This window comes from Magallana gigas, chromosome 2, assembly GCF_963853765.1.
Source record: "Magallana gigas chromosome 2, xbMagGiga1.1, whole genome shotgun sequence".
NCBI lineage: Eukaryota > Metazoa > Mollusca > Bivalvia > Ostreida > Ostreidae > Magallana > Magallana gigas.
In genome coordinates, this window is record NC_088854.1 from 38,211,070 (window position 1) to 38,233,285 (window position 22,216).

The 22,216-nt window shown below is 32.5% G+C and overlaps 2 protein-coding genes across 4 annotated transcripts; one reads left to right on the top strand and one right to left on the bottom strand.

The window, feature by feature from the left end:
* Nucleotides 1-68: 68 nt before the first annotated feature.
* Nucleotides 69-12,315, bottom strand: LOC105330640 (histone-lysine N-methyltransferase EZH2). 3 transcript variants are annotated; one of them, XM_020068250.3, is made up of 19 exons: nucleotides 12,208-12,315; nucleotides 10,144-10,343; nucleotides 9,309-9,437; nucleotides 8,791-8,904; nucleotides 8,215-8,419; nucleotides 7,775-7,895; nucleotides 7,391-7,557; nucleotides 7,012-7,103; nucleotides 6,254-6,317; nucleotides 5,726-5,764; nucleotides 4,348-4,493; nucleotides 3,727-3,824; nucleotides 2,621-2,790; nucleotides 1,962-2,075; nucleotides 1,632-1,693; nucleotides 1,431-1,526; nucleotides 1,230-1,311; nucleotides 905-1,070; nucleotides 69-303 (listed from the first exon to the last, which is right to left on the bottom strand). In XM_020068250.3, exons 2-19 carry the CDS (start codon nucleotides 10,336-10,338, stop codon nucleotides 243-245), a joined length of 2,121 nt encoding a protein of 706 aa, XP_019923809.2. In that variant the 5' UTR covers nucleotides 10,339-10,343; nucleotides 12,208-12,315; the 3' UTR covers nucleotides 69-242. The 3 variants fall into 3 exon arrangements, with proteins under 3 accessions (XP_019923809.2, XP_034300061.1, XP_034300062.1); XM_034444170.2 differs by having other exon boundaries at nucleotides 12,228-12,268; XM_034444171.2 differs by lacking the exon at nucleotides 5,726-5,764.
* Nucleotides 12,316-17,689: 5,374 nt separating this feature from the next.
* Nucleotides 17,690-19,735, top strand: LOC117681085 (uncharacterized). Its single transcript, XM_034444215.2, has 3 exons — nucleotides 17,690-17,887; nucleotides 18,039-18,422; nucleotides 19,444-19,735. Exons 1-3 carry the CDS (start codon nucleotides 17,824-17,826, stop codon nucleotides 19,446-19,448), a joined length of 453 nt encoding a protein of 150 aa, XP_034300106.2. The 5' UTR covers nucleotides 17,690-17,823; the 3' UTR covers nucleotides 19,449-19,735.
* The last annotated feature ends 2,481 nt before the right edge of the window (nucleotides 19,736-22,216 follow it).

Sequence of the window (22,216 nt, forward strand, 5' to 3'; positions counted from 1 at the left end):
TTGTTCATAAAGTTGATTAAAATCAAGATGAACAAAAGTTTTTGCATTATTCTGTTTTTGTACTATAAAACTCTTCATAAACTTACAAAACTCTTCAGTTCTGTTTGAGTCTCCTGATCTGAACTGTTCTGTTGATTTGCTTTGAGTTTGTAAGATCAAAGATATTGCACAGTGAAGAAAAGAATATTACTTTAAGCACCTGGAGAATTTCACATCAGTAAAACTTGCTACTTCCTCTCAGATCAAATCATTTCAGTGTCTCTCTCAATGCCCACAAATCTCAATTGTTCTGTTGGACCATAACTGAAAAAAAATAAATACCAAATTCAAATATCTTTTAAGCATACTGGCTGATATTGCATGTCATTAATATACCATATAACATGTATTTTCTGCAGTTGCTTATTTTCTGCCTTATTTTGCGGGTATGAAAAAACCATAGAAATTAAAATCGCAAAATATTGTTAAATTATTCACTAAATACAATGATAAGTATTGCATCTACTGGTTATATTCTCAAGTGTGGTCAGTATTTTACTTAATAGTAGTCTGTATTCGTTATTACACATGATTATCTCAGAGTATCATATAAATTCAATATCATTTGAGTAAAGGAATTCATAAAATTTACACTTGATATATATGGTGTTAGGAACTTTTATTTTAGTATATATACATGTTACATGTATGACCAAAAATAAACAAAAAATTAACAAAACTTCTTTATCAGGTAACACGCATCGATCTGCATGTGCAGATAATATATTCATACCACTTGAATGAAATTCATTTGTGAATCTCATTCAAAACAACAGTCTGAAATGACTTGGGCTGTCTTTAAGATTTTTGATAAGTTCCATACTTGTTCATGTGCATCTATAAAAACAACAGGCACAGTACTCACCGATAATCAAAGAAGAGCTCCTCTCCTGCCTGTATAGGTCGCTTGGCAAATATCCCAATCCTGTGGTCCCCGTTTACCATCATGACTTTGGCATAACAGTTGGGATTAACAGAGTGGTTGGCAAAGCGAATTTTGTTCCCTTTCCTTGTGGCGTCCACAACAAAATCTGAACAATACAAACAAAATTGCTTTAAACATACAGTTTTTTAAGGTTTATAAATGCAAGTGTGTAAATTTTGAATTAATTCTTTTAAAGATTAACAGATGAATTATTTCTGATTCACAATATCTATCAATGGATTTAAATATTTGGAAGCCAACTTACCATTGTTGAGATTAAAAAGGAAGCTACACATGTATTTGTCATATACTTTCCCTCTCCTGTCTGCTTCATCTTGTGATATTATCTATAGTGTAAGAATATCAAATTGTTTACAATAAAACTATCTGAACAACATTTATCAATTTGAAAATTTTATACATGAACATCCATTATTTTTAATAAAGGCAACTTCTGGAAATTTACCTCTCCACAATATTCTGATATGAACTCATTTTTCTCTGCTGGTACTTTGAGAAAAATTCCCCATCCTGCAATATCCGAGGGTGCTAGAAGGAGATGCTAAAAAAAGAAAACTCAAAGTTTATTACACTGTTACAATGTCACATCAAGAATCTAAATATCTGCTCTAATATTTTTTAAGTTGATCCATAAATCTTGACATACCTTTTTCATTCCTCTTTGGACACTGACATTCTTGCAGGAAATTTTGTCAGTCGTAAACTGATCTGTAATAAACCCAAACAAAATAAAATTTCATGAAAACCATTTTCCTTTTACTCATTTGTAAGTGAGCAAATCCCAGATACAGTTAGACACAATTATAGTCAACATGCTTTTTATGAATTTATGTTTACAGCAAAGTCAATTTTATTTTCCCTGGTCTTGAAATTTGAGTATAATACAAATAATTTTCAAACTGAAGAATCAGAATTGTTAGTCTTTGGTTACATGCTTTAAGAGTGTTATACAGTATATAAATGGTCGGTCACTTACCCGCCCCACACATCTGACAAAGGTCAGGGTCACATTCGCGCACTGCCAGGAAACAGGGACACTGTTTGGTGTTACACTGGGCCTTACACCGACATCCAGGGAACCTATTCTCACCTGGAAACAAATAAATTATAGGTAAAAATTAAGGTCTATATAAGTCAGATCATCCCTAAAGGAAAATGGAGCATTCATTACATGTACGTGCAGCATCAGATAGTTAGGGTGTAATCACTGACAATCAGGCCCATATCCAAGAACATCATATGCTGCAATTCTCTGTCACTTGAAACCTTGTCATAATAATTATGCTTTATAGTGATTATTACAATATGTGTGCTACACACGTTTTTTCACTGATCATGAATATATTATTCTGCAGTAGTTTTAAACCAAGTTCTGGTATATACAGGTACCATAAACTTGTACATGTACTACATGTGTATGAAAATTGAGGATTACACGTAAGAAGTTCATTCTGAAGATGTTTTTTTTTAAATTGTGATGGTTGGCTCTACAAGCACATATATATATTACCATAAATTGCTAAGATTATTCAGAAAATTGGTATTTCTTGCATTTCAATGAGACCTTATTTCACCCAACAAGTGTGTAACATACTTTTATAAAAAATTGATACCAAGTTTGGTATATATACATACAATCGCCGCTGCACTGGCAGAACTTTTCACAGAAGTTCTGGGACATGATACAGGGACAGTTCTCATCACATCTTAGCCCCGGATGGTCACACGGCTGGTAGTTGTGTACCATCTTACTACTGTTGTTGTCTTTCTTTAGCTGAATCTTACGGCAGTGCATGGACCACAACCTGTCAATGAAAACCAGTCAGGTAGTTAGTTACGTGTCAAAGGTGCGCACCTCTTACACTTAGAATTATTACTAACATATACCCATGTCAAAGATAATTTAAATTGCATGCACCAGAATACCAATTCTTTTAATTAAAAAACATGTATTCATTTTGTTTTTACTATAATAACAAAGTTTTATATAAACTGTGTTTTCACAACAGATTTTGTAAAACAGCTCTCACGCATTTAAAACCTTTAGTACATGTAATCAAAAGATATGAAACTGGCCTTTCTGCATAATGTATATCTTTTAAAGTGATTTTTAGCCGGGCTCTGCTGAGAGCAGAGTCCTGGCTATAGGCAGGCAAATCGCCAATGTTACTATAAATAGCACAAGTAAACAAAAAACCAAACAGCGTCAAGGTAAAGCTTCCGCTATACCAAATAGTTACACAAAGAGCCACGTTTTGTCAAAAGTGTTGTCATTTTGTTTCTTTTTTTTAAAATTTCGAATGAATTGTCTATCTTTTATAGTTTTCTTATTAATAACGTGTTTTTAAAACATAACTATGCATTTTGGACACATACAATGCGCATGAATTTCCATGAACTACTTTGCTGCGCGATGATTGAATATATAATGCTTGTTGCAAAATACAAGGCAGCAACTGTTGAACTTTTAAACTTCTACTAGACAGACATATTTTTTGTTTATAGCCGCTTACAAAATTTGGTCGCTCTCTGATGCTTTGCCGACTTTAAAAGCATGAGAGAGAGAGAGAGAGAGAGATTTTCAGTCTTTACTACACAATATGCATAAAGACACACCAAAAGAGCCTGGCTTTCAGTACTTCAGTACTTTGATTTTCTATATCATTATAGGAAATAAGAGACATGCTTTAGCCTCAGTCTCTGTTCTAACTGCTTTGCCATCTGAGTAACAAACCCCTTACTTGTGCTTTTTCTTGGCCTTCTTTCTGGGTGGAGTCAGCTTCTTATCCTCTGTGATGTCTGGAATGTGGGCTGCCTCTTTCAGAGCAAAACTATACACCTAAAAACAGAAGAAACCAATGAACATTAACCACACACAAAAAAGTTTGTTTATTTTATTTTTTTAGCCAGAGTTGTCATCACGGAGGTAATATTGAATTCAAGAACACACACTTTTTTAAAATCTAAAGAACATATAGAGACAGGTATATTTTAAAGTGATGAATAGGTATAAACATTCAGACACATTGCAGATGTTTATTATACAACTGTCCATTCATATTCTTTCCAAAAGACTAACTTTATACAACAGAAAATGTTGTACTTATTTGCACAAATACATCATACTTTTGATGAGTAGAAGCTCATACACATACATCCATGACACATGTTAATGCACACTAACACACACATACCAGATGTTAACACACAAACTTCACAGTCATATTGGCCAGAAGAACTGAAGAGTACCTGAACACTTTTTTACAGTGATGATACACCTACATTAATCACCAAACACGATGACAGTGTACCTGGGGACAATTTAATGCAGTGATAATCATAAATTTGAAACGACAGTGTACCTGTACACAGGTCTTGGTTTTGATCAGCTTGGCCATGGCGCAGTAGTTGGTGCGGTGCATGTCCTGTATCACCCTGAACAACGACTCCTCCCCCGGCATCCAGTCGTCTATCCTCGTCTTCTCCTGCTTCACATCTGTGACAGACTCTGTGACGATTGTATAAAGCAGTTATCATCAACACTCTATTGTAATTCATTTTCTAACTCCTTTTTTCTATACAAGTGAATATTCTTCAATTATTAAAACCAACATTATCAAAAATGGGACACTTAATTAGTAAAACGATTAACACATATCCTATACAGTATGGGCTGTCTTTATCTAATGATGAGTAAAGCAGTTTTTTTTTCTATCCCATGAAGTACCGGGTAATAAAAGTTTTTAATATTTTCAAACCATTCATCAAGATAATCTGAGTTCTTTTCTACAATTTCTTTATAAATAGTAAGATATTATATCATATTAATGGTTGCCAGCGCACTGCTTTTACATTTAACATAATATATAAGTGCTGGTATTCAATGGAAACCACTGATGTGCACAAGGTGTTATACCCGAGGAGACTACGTATACAAAAACTTAATCAACTCATGTGCGAAACAGATACATAGTAAAATTACAATATTTATGAAACATGGTTATGTTGTATATTTGTATCAATATAAATGGTATATATCATAAGTATCTTAAAACTTTTTGTACATAGATTAAAAGTGGGACTTTCATCTGAATAAGTCTCCCATATTTTTAAGCAGCATTCAATCTGGCACTACATTCAATGTACCAAGTACAATTTTAACATCTGCACTTTCTACATACATGTATATGCATGTAGTAGATGCATAAATCATCACCCTATCAAATATAAATATCTTTACCAAGAAAATTAAATAATTATTCATCTTTTTATACACATGACTTGAGTGCAATTCTTGAAGAAAAAAAATCGGAAATTTATTTATGAATGTATTTTTGGGCTTTCAAAAATATGATAATATTACTTATTGTCAGTTTGAATTCAATAAAAATACCAATTTAGAAGACAAATGAATTGGGTGGAGATCAAATTTATGAATATCATGCAAAGCTCACACCAAAACAATTCATGAAAGGTACATGTATATGATATGTATATAAATCATAAATATAAAATTTCAATAAGAAAAAACACAATTAGGATTACATGTAAATGGAAGCAAATGAAATTGAAAAGTCAAAAAAGCAAAATTTCTGATTTTCATGCACCATGAATATGGAGCTAGAGAATGTGTATCTTCTAAAATGACTATTTCTGATGTCTGAAAAAGATATGAATGAAAATGTTTTTTAAAAAAACTATGAACAATGTAGTCTAATTTTTTTTTGAGACTGTACTTACTTTTGCGCTTATTTTGCAATCTAGTTTTACATTTTTTACCTGAAATAAGACAAGCAACAGCTGCAACTACTTACAACACAAAATCCATTAATTTAAATGTCCACAATTATCATAAACACACTTATATAAATGTCTATTTATTTTTTTTTGGTATGTGGATGCATTTGTTTAAAATCCTTTCAACCAAGCCCTGTCCTTTCTTTATCTTATGAATATCAAGGTTGATTAGCTAAAGATACATAATGTATTTCGGATTTTTTTTTAATTATTGAATGGCTTATAATTCTGATTTGTACACACAATGAAATCCAAAAACAATGCATGTCAAATTCATCAAAAAAATTCCCTCAAAGTCAACTTAATCTTTTCCTCCTGCAAAATTCTTTCATTTACATCTGGAGTTTACAAGACTTATAAAACCTTCCCCAATTCCCAAACCACACCCTGCATCCTGTGATGGTATGTTGTGTGTAGTATAGTGCACATTCACACTGTGTTGTATCTGTATTAAAACATCAGTATACTTACTAGGTTCTATCTTTTCTTCTTTTTTCACTTCACAGTGCTCCCCCTTTTCATCTGGTAGACCAACCTTAAATAATCAACACATTGATGTCATTATGTCAACCATAAATCACCAACAGTGCTCTCAAATTCAACAAGTGAAATATTATCTGCAAATAAAATTCATGAAAAATACATATCTTACAAAATTATCAATAAATTGGACTAAGACAATAATGATTATGTACATGAATTCCGATTTTAGTCAAATTCTACTTTTCTGTTTTTATTACTTACAATGCTTGAGGAATGCATTTCTAATGATTAAATGATATTTGAGGGTCAGTCGTTAAGTTAAAAGCAAGATACAGAGCTTACAATTCTTTGTCATGTAACAAAGCTCGTGCCCTGTTTTTGTTTCCATAGGTTCAATAAAGTAAATTCTTTTTCAGGCTGATTTGTTTATCTTCTTATCAATTTGAAGCATAAATAATCAGTTCCTAACGTTTAACACATTCATTTTAGGTCTAAATTTGGAATTTTCACTTCAAAATTCAAAATGTTAACAAAAGCTTTGTTTACATAGCAAAGAATTGTAAGCTCTGTAACTCGCTTATAACTCAACAAACGACACTCAAATTTTTGGTTGCCTCTTAAAAATGCCTTACTAAAGCATTGTAAACATTAATCAGAAAAGTAATTTTTGACCAAAATCGTGACCATGCCCCTTTAAAATATACTATAATGTGTAATACCAACTTTCAGCTATTTAGTAACATTACCAAATGTAAATAACAGTGTGGTCCACAAGGCTCTGTTTCCTGTTTGGTTTCTGGCATTTTTCTGGTCAACATACTTGGAGTGGGGTGATAGGCTACAAAAAATTCCAACATTTCACTAAAATGGCATTATAGCTCTTTCAGTGATTAAAAAAGGGGAAAAACTTGAAGAGCAAAAATCCTTTAAGGTTGACTTTATCATGTACTAGAATCAGTATAAAATGGGAGAAATATAAAATCTTTTTTTAACTGATAAAATGTAACTTTAAAAAATCTTCCTATTAAATTGATAAATAATAACATAGTATGTGAAGTGCAAAAGAACCCTTCAAGGTGAATATTCACATTTTAATATAAACCAGTATTATATGTAATAACTTACGATGTAGGAAGCAGTCGTACTTGAAGCAGCGTCGACAGAACAGCGTGTGAAATGAGTGCATGGTCTGGTCACGAGGCACGGACTGGGCGCCCGCTCCATCGATATTGGGGGTACACTCAGGGGGCATGTTACCAGTGGTTTCTTTTACTTCTATGAGATCCTTGTACCTGCAAAAGTATAGGCTGGCTTTTAAAATGAGGAACACAAATGTCATAGAAGTTGCTGAATATTATGAGTAAATATAATCAGGACTGTGGTAAGCATAATAATATTCCTTTTTACCTATGAAATCAACCTTTTAAACTTTTAAATTTTATTACAGATTGAACACTTTTAAATAAATAAATATTGTTAATCAGCAGAAATAATTTGATATGCTCATACTTTTCTTTTAGATCGTCCCCTGACCCTTTTTCTGGGAATTCTGCAGATATGGCTTCGAATATGGCATCACTGGGGAACGGTGACTTCTGTTCGTCTTGGTTACAGTGTTCAATGCCCTCCTCTGTGTCAACAGATACTTGAAATTATCAGTATGAAGAAAAGTATGAGGAACACATACCTATCTTCCATCTGCTTATTCATACAGTGACACACATTACCAAGATTTCATTGAAGTGAATATAAAATTTAAATGAGCAATCTTTCTATGAAACAAAATACATGCATGAATCTGCAAACTACTTCATTTTGGAAAAAATTAAAGAAGAATTTGCTTAAAATATGAATAAAAATATCAAAGTTGTGATTTTTGTTGTTGCCGTCATTAGAGAATAAAGCAAGCTAACAGTTTTAAAGTTTTTAAGTTAGCCCGATACACATACCCCCATCCACATCAGGATCAGGGTAGTTGAGCCAGAGAGAGTTGACGAGCTCCACAAATGTGTCGTTGTCCATCACGTTGCAGTGCTTCTCTCCGTGGACTTTGCCGTCGTAGTTCTTTAGCAGTTCCTCGATGAAGGTTACGTCTTTGTCAAGGACATCGTCCCCCATATATGGAATATTATGCAGTACAGTTTCATCTTCCACCTTTGTAAAAGAGGCAAAATAAAATAAAAACTGGTTCAAATCCCTTTAATTGAATAATTCAAAATACTTCTGTTTTTATACAGTTCTGATATATAAGTTAACATGTATTACATATTTCTTCTTCATAGTCATGCACGGACAATCCTACAGGATTGATTTTGTAATTTTCATACAGCAAACGGAGTGTATAGAAAAATATTCAAATTATTTTTTAACAGTTGATCTAAGCAATTATCAGCTGTTCCAACGACTTAAACTTTTGAGTGAATCTTTAGTCATCATAAAGTTTGCTGAATTTTTTCTACCACAAATACAGCTCTATCTGACACCAGTTTTTAGCAAGTAGCATGTTAATTCAAAAGTGTAATTACCATAAAGTTTTGCTGGAGCCCTGCCCAACAGTACATGGTTGGAATGGACTGAAGGCTGTTTAAAACTCGCAGAAGAGTTGTCTGGACTGGCATCAAGTTACTTTTTACATCACACTACAACAACAGTAGTAAGACATTATACATAAACTAACCATTTCTGCAATACAGAAAAGAAAATCACAACAATTTCTGATCAGTAAGACTATGGATTAAATTAATTTACTGAACTTTAAGAAGTTGTTTAAAACAGGAATGTTATGAAGGCCTGTCCATATCATTATCGTTTACAGTATTCATGACTCGTAAAAAATAAACAAAGTTCATGCAATTTTAAGCTGTAGCTATGTAATCAGTGTATAATTTTCACTGATTGGTCAGCATCATTCTTAATTTGTTTTGATGGGTAAGTAACAGTAATTTATACAATCATAACAAAAGACCAAGGTCTTGCTAGTCATATGAGGCTCTAAGAAATCATTTTTGTGGGGTAACGTTGAAATGAAGGCCTGGTAATGTACCTTCTTTGTGACAGGAATGTGACTGAGAGTCTCCGGGGGAGGGAGGGTATAGGACGGCTGGGAATCCAGAAACTCCTTCTGATTGGTCAATTGCTCGTTGATGGTTTTTCTGTTTGCTGCAAAAGCTGCCTGGAGACAAGTAAATCATTATTTAATCTTCCTTTAATTAGCATACTGTAGAAGCACATATTTTCGTTGGGTCAAAATTTCGTTGTTTTTTAAACCAAATAAAATTCGTTGGCATTCAAATTTCGTCACATCATAATATCTTTGTATTCGTTATTACTTTGGTTAAAAATTCGTCATGGATTTAATTTCGTTGATTTCTACTGCCAACAAAAATAACGAAATTAAATCCTCAACGAATATTTCTGCTTCTACAGTAGTTCAACGCAAGCAACACATGAAGATGCAGGGTCTATCAATTGGGCCATTGCCTTAATCATAAAAATGTTCCTTTATACTCTCCAACAAATGTGTTAGTTTTCCAAATTATCTTTGTCCCATCAAATAAAGATCATATATTTGTGGAAATAAAATGAATTAACTTGCTCCCCATGTTTTGTTTGTTGTTTTTTTCTCTCATTATTTTTGCATAACAAAACATATGTCAAGATTATAACAAAACACCAGAATCCCCAAATAGAAAGAATTAAAAAAATTAGATTTTCTCAACATTCCCCAAAATTCTATTCCAATCTGTATCAAAATGGGGTGTAAGATCTCAGCCTTTAGATGAATCATAATTTTCCTTCAATGTTTTACAAAAATTACAATACAGAAGGGTAAAACTGAAAGAATTTTCCTACATTAGAAAGCCTGCTGAACCTCATACCTTTAATTCATCTGTCTTTTTGTATTTCTTCAAATGCTTTATCCTCATAAACTCTGACTTGACCCGTTTTTTCCAGTCAATGGAGTACTTCCCCCCACTGTCACTCACTGACCCCTCCTCCTTGATCTGCATTTCCACATCCTCCCCTGACTGGGTGAGGTGCAACAAAGCGGACTTACTATCTTCAACGTCCATGAACTCTGTAGAAAATTAAATAATATTATGTATTTTGATAAAGATATTCTGTCTCAATATATACCATTTTTACAATGAAATTCCCTTTATAGATGGCATTTGAAGATGCGCATGTTGAATAGCAAACTTTTTTTCTTAATCAGGTATTAGAGATATCCGATAAATATTAGGGATGGGACGATCCACCGATGCACCGGTGCATCGCGGTATTTATTTTGACGATATTTGGATCGATACATTTACCATTAATACAACGATACTTTACTGAACTTTTTTTATTTTTCAAAAATATCCGAGCTTCATATATCGGCTATTTTTAGTCCGCGCGCTTAATATGAAAGTACAAAGATGGCGGAAAACCTCGTAAAGTTGTCAAAACTGTTAGGAAGCTAAATATGGAGTGTGGAAAACTTTTGGAGTACTTGTTTATGCAAAACTAGTGTACACGAGACTAAAGTAATTTGTAAATTGTGCAACGCTCATTATGAATATAACAAAATCACTTTGGACATGCGGTAATACATCGCAGGTTGAATAAATTTTAAACTTTTATTCATGTTTTCATTTAATTGCAATGTATCGTGATATGTATCGTATCGCATCTCATGTATCGTGATATGTACCGAATCGGCTCAGTACAGTATCGTCCCAGCCCTAATAAATATATAGATCTTTTTATACATAGTTAAAATTTTCCTTATGAAATAAAACAAAATACATGTACCATAATGCATACTACATATATATCTAACAACCACTAAAACAATAGATATTTTTCATGTCCTGGTTTATTAAATATATCTAATTTCTTTCTTTATTCATAAATGTACAAGTTCATTGTATATTATGGTATGAGATTACTTAAATTCAAAATAATCAATAATAAAATATGTATCGGCAGTATGCAAAATGTATGGGTTTTTTTTTTTACCAAATCCCCGCAGGACACCAAAATTCATAAAATACAAAAATTTGTACAGTATTTAAAATTTCTCACTAAATTCCACCATTTTTCTCCAATTCTAACTCGAGACACTGGAAAAAATCACTTATGTTTGAAACATGACCTTCCAATACTTGTTTAGTTACACAAACAGTCGCATGAAAAGCTGTGAATTGCCAAATAGAATTATCATCTTGCTATAAATTTGTATCAAGATAACCCTTTAAAGTAGCTTTGTGTGTAAAGGGGTACTTATTTATAACTTTAAATGTTTTGTAGCTTGATCAGAAAAATTCAGCCGACTTTAGAAATATACATGAATCTAACCCAGCTATCTGCACTTATATAGCAGTACAGTCAAAGTGCGTTATTTCGAACTAGATGGGGCTGTTTTAAAACTTTGAGATATTCGTTTTTGAGATATTAAGGGTAAAATACTTAAAGAATAAGTGGTAGGGACTTATCCATTGTATTCGAGATAAACATGTTCAAAATTTTGAAATTAACTTGTGTATGCAATAATTAAACGTTTTTAAGCATAAATATGCTGAAATAAAGGATACCGTTTAAAGGTTTGATGTGCAGAAATCTATGTAAGGTTGCATTTGCTGCTGTTATTTAGCATTGCTAATGTATATATTAGGATTTAAATTGGAGACATTGACTCTCACGTTATACTATACAATTTGAAACTAGCTTAACTTAAATATGAATGATTCGATGGAAAATTGTGATTATAAAACTTGATATGAAATTTTAAAGCATTCAAAACTTTAAAATAATTAATATTCTCAATCTAATTTTAACCGACAAAGAGTATCTCTACAAGCATAAGACAATAAATATGTTTCTGCAATAATCTATGTTAAACCTAACTGTTTCGGGCATTATAAAATTATATATAAGTACCCATTTACAGCAATTACCTTTACTAGGGTCACAATACCTAATATTCGATGAAAAATAATTAAAATAAAGATGTGTGAAAGTACATTCACCCCCTCGCCGCCAGAGTATAATGAATAGTTTGAATGCCGAACCCGATCGGTATGCATCAGAGAGAGAGAGAGAGAGAGAGAGAGAGAGAGAGAGAGAGAGAGAGAGAGAGAGAGAGAGAGAGAGAGAGAGAGAGAGATGATATATCATAGTTAAAAATAGTGTTGCGAAAATCTTCCAAAGGAACGTAGGGAAAAAGCGCAAAACTTTTATGACTTTTCATGATTGTAAATAAATAATTTTTATAGAAATTGTCACGATTTCATGTTTTATCGGAGCTGTGTTACTTACCATGCTTACGTATTTTCTTTGTGGAGATTTATTGAATCAATTCATGATGTAGAACCTAGGATCTCAAAGATAAATCTACCCATTCTTAACGGCATGTTGACCTACTGACATGCTATTACCATAATACTCTTCTCAAATCCGTAGCATTTTCATATCAAAGGATTTTGAGTGACAAAGATTGGGTTTAAACATTCACCACTTATTTCTCTAATAACATTCACCACTTATTTCTCTAATAAGATCGTTAGCGTCCACAAATTCAGAGAGAGAGAGAGAGAGAGAGAGAGAGAGAGAGAGAGAGAGAGAGAGAGAGAGAGAGAGAGAGAGAGAGAGAGAGAAAAGTTATATTCGAAGTTTTTACTGATCATGTCTATTGCATTTACATAAACAGCTGATAAAAGACTTTATCAATTAACGATATCACGTAAACAACACAGCATCTTGAGGAATCGGAGTACCACAAGTGAGCAAGCTCCACGATATGTGAAATATGGCCATGCACGTTATTGACCCAGATGAACCAGATAAACATTAGGGTGAACAAGGTGAAAGGTCTACATGTAAAGCAGGGTCAACACCAACGGTACTTTTGCACTAAACAAAAAGAATATGTGTTAATTGTAAAACGTGTCTCGAAATCGTTTCGTTGGGGTAGTGTATTAGATTCTAACTTCTTTCTTTGTTTTGCCATCCCACACGTTTGAATTATATGTGAACTTCAGTTTATAAAATTTCACTTACATCAAAAGCCAGCAAACAAAGAATTTCAGATCTGGCCAAACACGTTACATTTGTTAAAATAGAGATATCACAGAAATACAATTGTATATATATATGTACTTTTTAAAAATATTTAAAGCGATATGAGCTGCAATTATCATGCTGAAATTTTTTTCCCGAAAAGGTTATTTAGAATATTTTCTACTAAAATGGCAATAAATATAATATGGTTTTTAAATTTATGTAAGCCATATTTTTATGGGAAAAACCGTTAAAAAGCCTTAATTTAAGCAAAATTTAATTATTGTCGCCCTGTACAAAAATTGATCTGCTATTTATTCTTAAGAAGAGAAATCTTTCTTCTGACAAAAATTAATGATTTTTCAAATCTTATTTATCATAACAGTTTACGTTTCATGCAGACTTATCATAATAGCAGGTTTTTGCAACAACAAAAAAAAAATTCTAAAAAATACAGCTCATATTACTTTAACTGATGGATTTTTATCCTCAGTATTTAATGAACACAAAAAATCATTTAGTATAATTGTAACTAGAAAATAAAATACACGGGAACAAAATGAAACGGTTTTTTAAAATGAAATTAAAAACTTTATAGAAGACGAATTTAATTTAATTTTTTGCTTGTCCATATTTTCTGTTTGTTCAGTTTACATAAAATACCTTAGTGATCGCATGTGTTATGTCTGATATATCTTTAAAACTTCCAATAATAAATAATTGTGGCAATTTGTACATTAGTATTTTTTTTTCCAAAGAAAATCTAGTTATCTACATTATTTGTTCATATTTTACAAAATACGTACGTATAAAACAAAAATACTTTTCGCTCAAATAGAATGGCAAGACAGAAATTCTGAGATCTGAAAAAATTAAAAATATCAGGCATTCAATGTAATAATATATTATTTGCAAAAATATAACACAAAAAATACTAATTCGACGTACATATCAATGCACGCTTCATGGTATTTTAAACAATTTATTTTATATTTTACAAGACACCATAGAGATAATATATATCTAACATCGTTAACATTTCGTATTACGTTTAGATACGACTTATTCAAAATTGTTACAAAACAACCCCTAACTTTAATTTAAGAATTGCGAAGTAAAAAAAAAAGATGGAACATGTCTCCTCAAAGATACAAATGTACATCCATTGAGATTGCAAAAACATGTCATTGTTTAAAACTGATACTCGCTTTAAACTTTTGATCCCTTTTACTCAAAGCAGATTTATCTGCTGTCGAAAACTTAGATATTTTCCTTAATAAATTTGGCAGACACAAAGTCTTGATTCTCATAAAAGTACGAGCGGATTAAGATGGAGTACGCCGTTCAATCATTGTCAATATTGGACAATTCCAGATAAAACTATCCCGGATAACATTGTTGTTAACAGACATGTGAAATTACCCTGACCTAAAAACCCACATACATACATGTATATTGTCCACGTGTCGAATGTCTGGATATTGGACCAATTTTGAACCGAGATTTTTTTTCTTTTGGTGTCACAATCAGACCCAAAAAAAATTCAATACACGTATATCTTATAATGATATTTATATGATTTTGGTAACAAAATATGCACCTTCTCACAAATCACAAATCCTACATCAGAACTAATTGAGTCCGGAAAAAGAACATTCACCGAAAAATATTACATTTTACTTCCTGTATAAAATATATATATATTTTTTTATAGTTTTATATTTTTAAAAAAATCATATCATATGGACCACCTCCTTCAAGACCTGAATACATAAGTTGACCTATTATATCTGTTACATTCAAGGACAAGGACAAGGATTTCTAATATCAACAAACACTATTGATAAAATGGATGTCAGGGCTCTTTAGTTATAAAAGGGCCACTGACCGATTTTTAAACCGATCGGTCAAAGTAGAGAAAATCGCGTCATATAAATAAGAAATATCCAAATTCAAGTAACCAAAATGAAAAAATGGTAAAATTATACAATGATAACCTCGAGAGTCAAGTTAATCAGGTTAAAAATCTATGAGTCAAATAACAGTAATTAAAAGGTAAGAGACTTGCGGAAGAAAATGTAACATTATTTTGGTTGTGTAAGCGAAATCTGAAGGTAATTTCTATAGTATAAGGCTATTATACTTAGGTTAAATTAAACCTTTACAGTTTACATATACTAACCTACCATGCTTTAGTCATAGTTGAGGTTTTGGGGGTTTTGTTTGAGTAGAAATCTGAGAGCATTTAAGTTACCACAAAAAAGCATTCGTTTGAAGAATCATATTTTTATAAGGTTGATCTGATGCACATGCATTTCCCCTACAATGAAAGCAGGAAAGTCAAGATAAATTGGAAGCATTAGAGTTTTGTTACGGTAGAATTCTAGTAGTTGAGTTACAGTAGAAGTCTAGCCGTCGAGTTACAGTAAAAGTATATAGCTGTCAATTTAGAGAATAACAGTGAGGTCACTGTAGATGTCTAGCAATCAAGTAACATGTAGATATAGAAGTCGAGTTACAATTGAAGTCTAACAGTCGAGTTACAGTAGAAGTCTAGCTGTCAAGTTACAGTAGAAGTCTAGAGGTCAAGTTACATTTTAGCAGTCGAGTAACAGTAGCAGTCTAATAGTCGAGTTACAGTAGAAGTCTAGCTGTCAAGTTACAGTAGAAGTCTAGCAGTCGAGTTACAATAGAGGTCCAGCAGTCGAGTTGCAGTAAAAGTCTAGCAGTCGAGTTAAAATAAAAGACTAGCGGTCAAGTTACAGTATAACTGACGAGTTACAGTAGAATTATAGCAGTCGAATTACAGTAGAAGTCTAGCAGTCGAGTTACAGTAGAAGTCTAGCAGTCGAGTACAGCAAAACAGCCGAGTTACAGTAGTAGTCTAGTAGTCGAGTTACCGTAGAAGTCTAGCAGTCAAGTTACAGTTGAATTCTAGCAGTCGAGTTACAGTTGAAGTCTAGCAGTCAAGTTACAGTATAACAGTCGAGTTACAGTAGAAGTCTAGCAGTCGAGTTACAGTATAACAGTCAAGTTACAGTATAACAGTCGAGTTACAGTAGAAGTCTAGCAGTTGAGTTACAGTATAACAGTCAAGTTACAGCCTAGCAGTCGAGTTACAGTTGAAGTCTAGCAGTCAAGGTACAGTATAAGAATCGAGTTACAGTAGATGTCTAGCAGTCGAATTACAGTAGAAGTCTAGCAGTCGAATTACAGTATAACAGTAGAATTACAGTTGAAGTCAAGCAGTCTAATTACAGTTGAAGTCTAGCAGTCGAGTTACAGTTGAAGTCTAGCAGACAAGTTAGAGTATAATAGTCGAGTTACAGTAAAAGTCTAGCAGTCGATTACATGTACAGTAGAAGTCTAGAAGTAAATGTATACGTCTAGAAGTCTTAAAGTCGAGTTATAGTAAAAGTGCATCAGCCAAATTACATTAGATGTCTTGTAATCGAATCACAGCAGAAATGTATCCGTCTGGTTATAGTAGAGTTCTAGCTATCTAGTTACGGCAGAAGTATTGTCATCGATTTACAGCAGAAATCTAGCCATCGATTTACAGCATAAGTATAGCCATCGAGTTACAGCAGAAGTCTAGCCATCGAGTTACAGCAGAAGTCTAGCCATCGATTTACAGTAGAATTCTCTAATAGTTGATTTACGATTTAGAGCCGAGTAATATTAGACTTTTATTTACCAGTTAGACACAACAGGAGTTTGAAAGTCATGTTACAGTAAAAAGTCTAAAACTCAAATTGCATTAAACTTTTCATTTTTTAAAGTTATTGAAGCGTTTAAATGGATACATTTACATCTTCCAGTTAACGATATGGATCAAATTTGTAACGTACATGTATAGTATTAAATAATATAGTATGATAATGAATCCATCCATAACGTAGGGGCTCAATCAGGGTTTGCCTAACTAAACGAAATGAAAATAATGTAAAAATGCCATTAATTTAATATTCAATCATGCATTTGTTAAAAACTATATAAATGTAAGTAATAAAGAACCATCCTTTTAATATTATGAGATGATCACTACGGTCTTGGCGTGATCAAGTCCCCTTCGGACTTTATTGGATTTAACCACGTTTCGACTATTATGATCACGTGATAATACTCAAGGATTGATTCCTTATTCCTTAAAAACATGTATCAAAAAACTTGGTTTTAACAATTTATCAATTTCAAACTGCAAGAACACATTTGCCACTTATCAACCGAAGAATGTCTTATATTGAATGGATAGTGTTTAAGTTTTTTCTTTCTTCAAAATTGTAAAATAAAGGTTTTGTAATGCCCATGTGACTATGAATGAATGAGTTAGTGATAACAAACAAGCTGACATTCTTGTACTGTCTGTTTGTTTTAATCTATCGAACAGTTTACATCCACACTGAAAAAGCTGGCGCGAGAGAGTATATATCTAGAGCCAGGAGCTTACCCAAACCTATAAAAGGTGAAGGAGCAGACGACAGCGAGACAGTGACGCGCAGCATGACGGGAAAATGAAACGCTCTTATTTTGTTCTTTGTGTATGGATGACACTGTTGGCCATTGCACATGTAGGAGGTATGTATTTGGTTTTAATATCAATATACATTGGATTTAAATTTTTTATCTTTAAGTATAAAAAAAAAAACACCATTAAAAATCACGAGACAAAATCTGTTCAAATTATTTTGTCATTTTGAAAATTTAAAATTTGGATTTTATTTTCAAGGAAATGTTCCAAAAGGAAGTGATCGAAGTCTGATGACATTCAGGCAATGTCTGGATAAATGTGTGTCCAACAATTACCATGGAGATGCTTCTAGCACTGTTTGTTCCTTTGGCCGCTCGGCGACATTTAGACAGTCTTGGAACGGGGCACCTGTGAGAGTTAACCCCTCGGCCGCTGCGCCGATCTACGGTCAGATGGCGAGTTATGACGAAAGATTCCCCGCTGGTGACGTCAGAAGAACGTCAAAGACTTTATCTAGAGTGATTCGTGGAATTGTAATAGACAGGAGGAAAGACTCTAGCTCTGAAACATCAAGTCATGAAAATTACGTAAACATTTGTTACAACTGTATCACCGGAACGTGTCGACCCTACATCTTCTTTGGTAAGAGACATGTGCATTCTGTTTTCTGTATTGTTAACAATCACTGAAATATATTGATATCATATATGAATTTTAGTGTTTGCTTTTATTTGGAAAACCGCCGTGATTTTTTACATTCTGGTTAAATATAAATTTTATTTACAAAAAATACATAGCTGTACCTAAAAATATAAATTAAACTCTAGAGAAATTTGAATAACATTAAAATTATTTTGAGGATAAATGAAAGAATAAAATTAAGCTAATTATTATGAATGATATACTCCTTTTGTATTATAATTTAATTATACTTGATAAATTTTCAGTGATAAAGTCTTCAGCTTGAATTAAAGATATTACATATGGCTTTTATTATTTTGAGACGTTGCGTGCTTCATATTATTTACTTGTAAACTAGTTTATTAATTTTAAGGACTATTGATGTTCAACGACATTTTCCTATCAATGCACACCCCCAGTTTTTTTTAACATAAAAAACCCAATAGCGTTTAGATATTAATTTTCATGACACAAACGATAACATTAAAAGTTAACGAAGGAACAGCTAATATTTGTAGCATGCGTTACGGAATCTGAATCGGGTTCGTTCGCTGCAGGTGTCGAAATATGGTATTCGGTTATTAATTTTCGATATGTTTAAAAAAAAGCAACTGTCTTTGGATTTACAAAGAGTTTTAAAAATGGCTTAAGTTCATTTTGACTTGTAATATGCATTAATTTTGATAAATTAATTCTTTCTTTGTATGTTACTTTATGATTTTAAAAAGGTACATTGGAGAACGGTTTACACAGAATCATTTTTTATAAAAAAAAAATTGTAGTGTTGCATTGAATTTGTAAGTTATTTGTAAGTTACTGAATATAGCTCAAACCCTACACAAGAAGAAATTGAATGCTTCATTTCTGGCATAAAGCGTGGCTCACAAAGAGAAGAAAAATTCTTCTTGCTGCCTAGACATTTATAAGCATTTTTATTCTACTTAAAATCTTTGTGAATTTGATTCCTTTCCTTTAATTGTAGGTTAGCACCCTCCATGTAACCTATCATCCAAACCGGCAGTGCTGTCGATTCAGCCAATCAAAGACCAGTACTGCTATTATTACATGTACATCCAATCAAAAACCAGTGTTGTTATAATAACATCCAATCAAAGATAATTACTACAACGCTGATGATTATCCAATCAAATACATCCGGCATTCACTAATTGTTTTCAATTGTTATCTGCCAAACTTTCATTGTGTTTTTAAGACTTGGCATTTTATTTTTATAAATATGTATTATTTAAACATGTTATCAAAATAAAATATTACAAACAATCATGGTGTTTAGTATTTGTTCTCATCTCAAAACAGTTACTAGGCCGGTACTATTCATTAGCTAAATGTATAATCCAAAGTTTATCAAAAACTGAGGAATGCATTTTGGGATTAAAAAAAAAACCAATTTTTTTAAAAACAAAATACATGTAAATATGTTGAGATTTTAAAAGTATTATAATATGCTGGGCGGTAACGAGAAAATCGTTGACGTTCACCGTCAACCACGGCATATTCTAACAAAAGGAAATACGAAATTATTGAAAAAATTTCTCAAATAATAAGAGATGCGGTGAAACGTTAAAATAGCGTGAATGATATTTTATTTATTTAAAAGTATGTTCGTAGGTAAAAAAAACAACACCAAAAAACCCCCAACATAATTGGTGTTTTTTTTATTCAAGCAATGCTTTCATACATTTATGCATTAAAGGAACTACTTTCAAACGCAATAATTTACGATGATGTTGATGATAGCTAAAAAATGGACTTAGGCAAAAAGTTCATGTTTAACGTAACAGAGGAAGTTTGAGTCGTGACACAGTAGAAGTCTGCGAGTAATATTACACCAAACGTTTGCGAGTCATGTTACAGTAGAAGTCTACGGGTCATTTTACAGCAGAAGTATGCTAGTCATGTTACAGTAAAAGTCCGCGAGTCATGTTACACCAAACGTATGGGAGTCATGTAACAGTAGAAATCTCTGAGTCATCTTACAGTAGAAGTCTACGAGTCGTTTTACAGCAGAAGTATGCTAGTCATGTTACAGTTAATGTCTGTAGGTCATTTTAAAAGAGGAGGTGAGTCATGTAACATGAACAGTAGAAGTCTCGTTAATCATGTTACAGTAAAAGTTTGTAAGTCATGTTACAGTAAAAGTATGTGTGTCACCTTACAGTAAAATTTTGTTACAATAGAAATCTGTGAGTCATGTTTCAGTAGAAATCTTTGAGTCGAGTAACAGTAGAAGTCTGTTACAGTAGAAATCTGTGAGTCATATTACAGTAGAAAACTTTGAGTCGAGTAACAGTAGAAGTCTGTTACAGTAGAAATCTGTGAGTCATTTTACAGTAGAAGTCTATGAGTTATGTACAGCAAAAGTATAATACAGTAGAAATCTATGTATCATATTACAGTAGAAGTCTGTTACAGTAGAAATCTGTTACAGTAGAAATCTGTGAGACATGTAACAGTAGAAGTCTGTTACAGTAGAAATCTGTGAGTCGAGTAACAGTAGAAGTCTGTTACAGTAGAAATCTGTGAGTCATGTTACAGTAAAAGTTTAAGACAGTAGAAATCTATGTATCATGTCACAGTAGAAGTCTGTTACAGTAGAAATCTATGAGTCGTATTAGAGTAGAAGTTTGTGAGTCATATTACAGTACAATTCTATAAGTCATGTAACAATAGAATCTGTAAGTCATTTAACAGTACAAATCTGTTTCAGTAGAAATCTGTGAGTCGTGTTACAGTACACGTCTTAGAGTGGAGAAAATAATAAGATTGTAATGTTTGCTAATACATTTGTTAGACTTATAGGATAACGAGGAAAGATACCATTGAACAATGAATGTAAAGACCCCATTGAAGACCGAGAGCTTAATCATAGGAAAATAACAAATTTAAAAAGCCAGTTCTAGTTAAAATATAAAAATGAAATCCAAATCATAGTAATCAAAGTAGGGCCCGGGTGTCATCAGCTGACTGTATAAGTTTACGAAAAAAATTTGAAAGTCTTGTAGAAGTATAACAATTCCGTGAGTAAAGTGAGATTTATTTTAGCTGTAAAAATGTTACAGTAACAGTGTGAAAATCGAATCACAAAGACGTACAGTTACAGTTGGTGTCTGGAATTTTGGGAGCTAAGTTGCATAGAGTCCAAGATGATAGTCGATTAATAGTAGAAGAGAGTTTCGTCAGTGGGAGTTTTGGAGCTCGGCTACAGTAGAAATACGAATATATCTAAACTGGGGATGTTCCTACAAGTTGGAAGTGTATTAAAAACTATTACTATTGTAAAAAATCTAAATCTTATTAATTTGCAAGGTGACTCTAAAAGGAAGTTGACAAGCAATCCATTCGTTTTAAGTAGAAGTGCAAAGGTCATATTCGAATTTGATACTCAAGTTACAATTAACTACAGTAAAACACGCTTATAACGAAGTCCCAGGGACGGGCTACTTAACTTCGTTATATAAGCGTAATTCGTTATATCAGTCAAGTTTACAATATGAAATAGAATCTTGGGGAATGAAATTCACTTCGTTGTAAGCGTCAATTCATTATAAGCGTGTTCGCTATAACCGTGTATACAATATTACTAGTAACTGTTAATTATCATTTATATCGCAGGTTCCTGTTAGAAACAAGAGACGAGTATATAACATAAGATGTTCATATACCCGTTGGTCACAATTGAAGTCTCTAGCCATGAGACTGTAAAAATCTGCCACAGAAGTTAGTTTAGAAATCTA

Coding starts and splice junctions, on each gene's coding strand:
- LOC105330640 (XM_020068250.3), bottom strand. CDS start 10,338: ATGGACGTTGAAGATAGTAAGTCCGCTTTGTTGCACCTCACCCAGTCA. Junction 1,694..1,961: donor TTGTCAGATGTGTGGGGCGG/GTAAGTGACCGA, acceptor GGTTTATTACAG/ATCAGTTTACGACTGACAAA. Junction 1,071..1,229: donor CCTTTTTAATCTCAACAATG/GTAAGTTGGCTT, acceptor TGTATTGTTCAG/ATTTTGTTGTGGACGCCACA.
- LOC117681085 (XM_034444215.2), top strand. CDS start 17,824: ATGAAACGCTCTTATTTTGTTCTTTGTGTATGGATGACACTGTTGGCC. Junction 17,888..18,038: donor GGCCATTGCACATGTAGGAG/GTATGTATTTGG, acceptor TTTATTTTCAAG/GAAATGTTCCAAAAGGAAGT.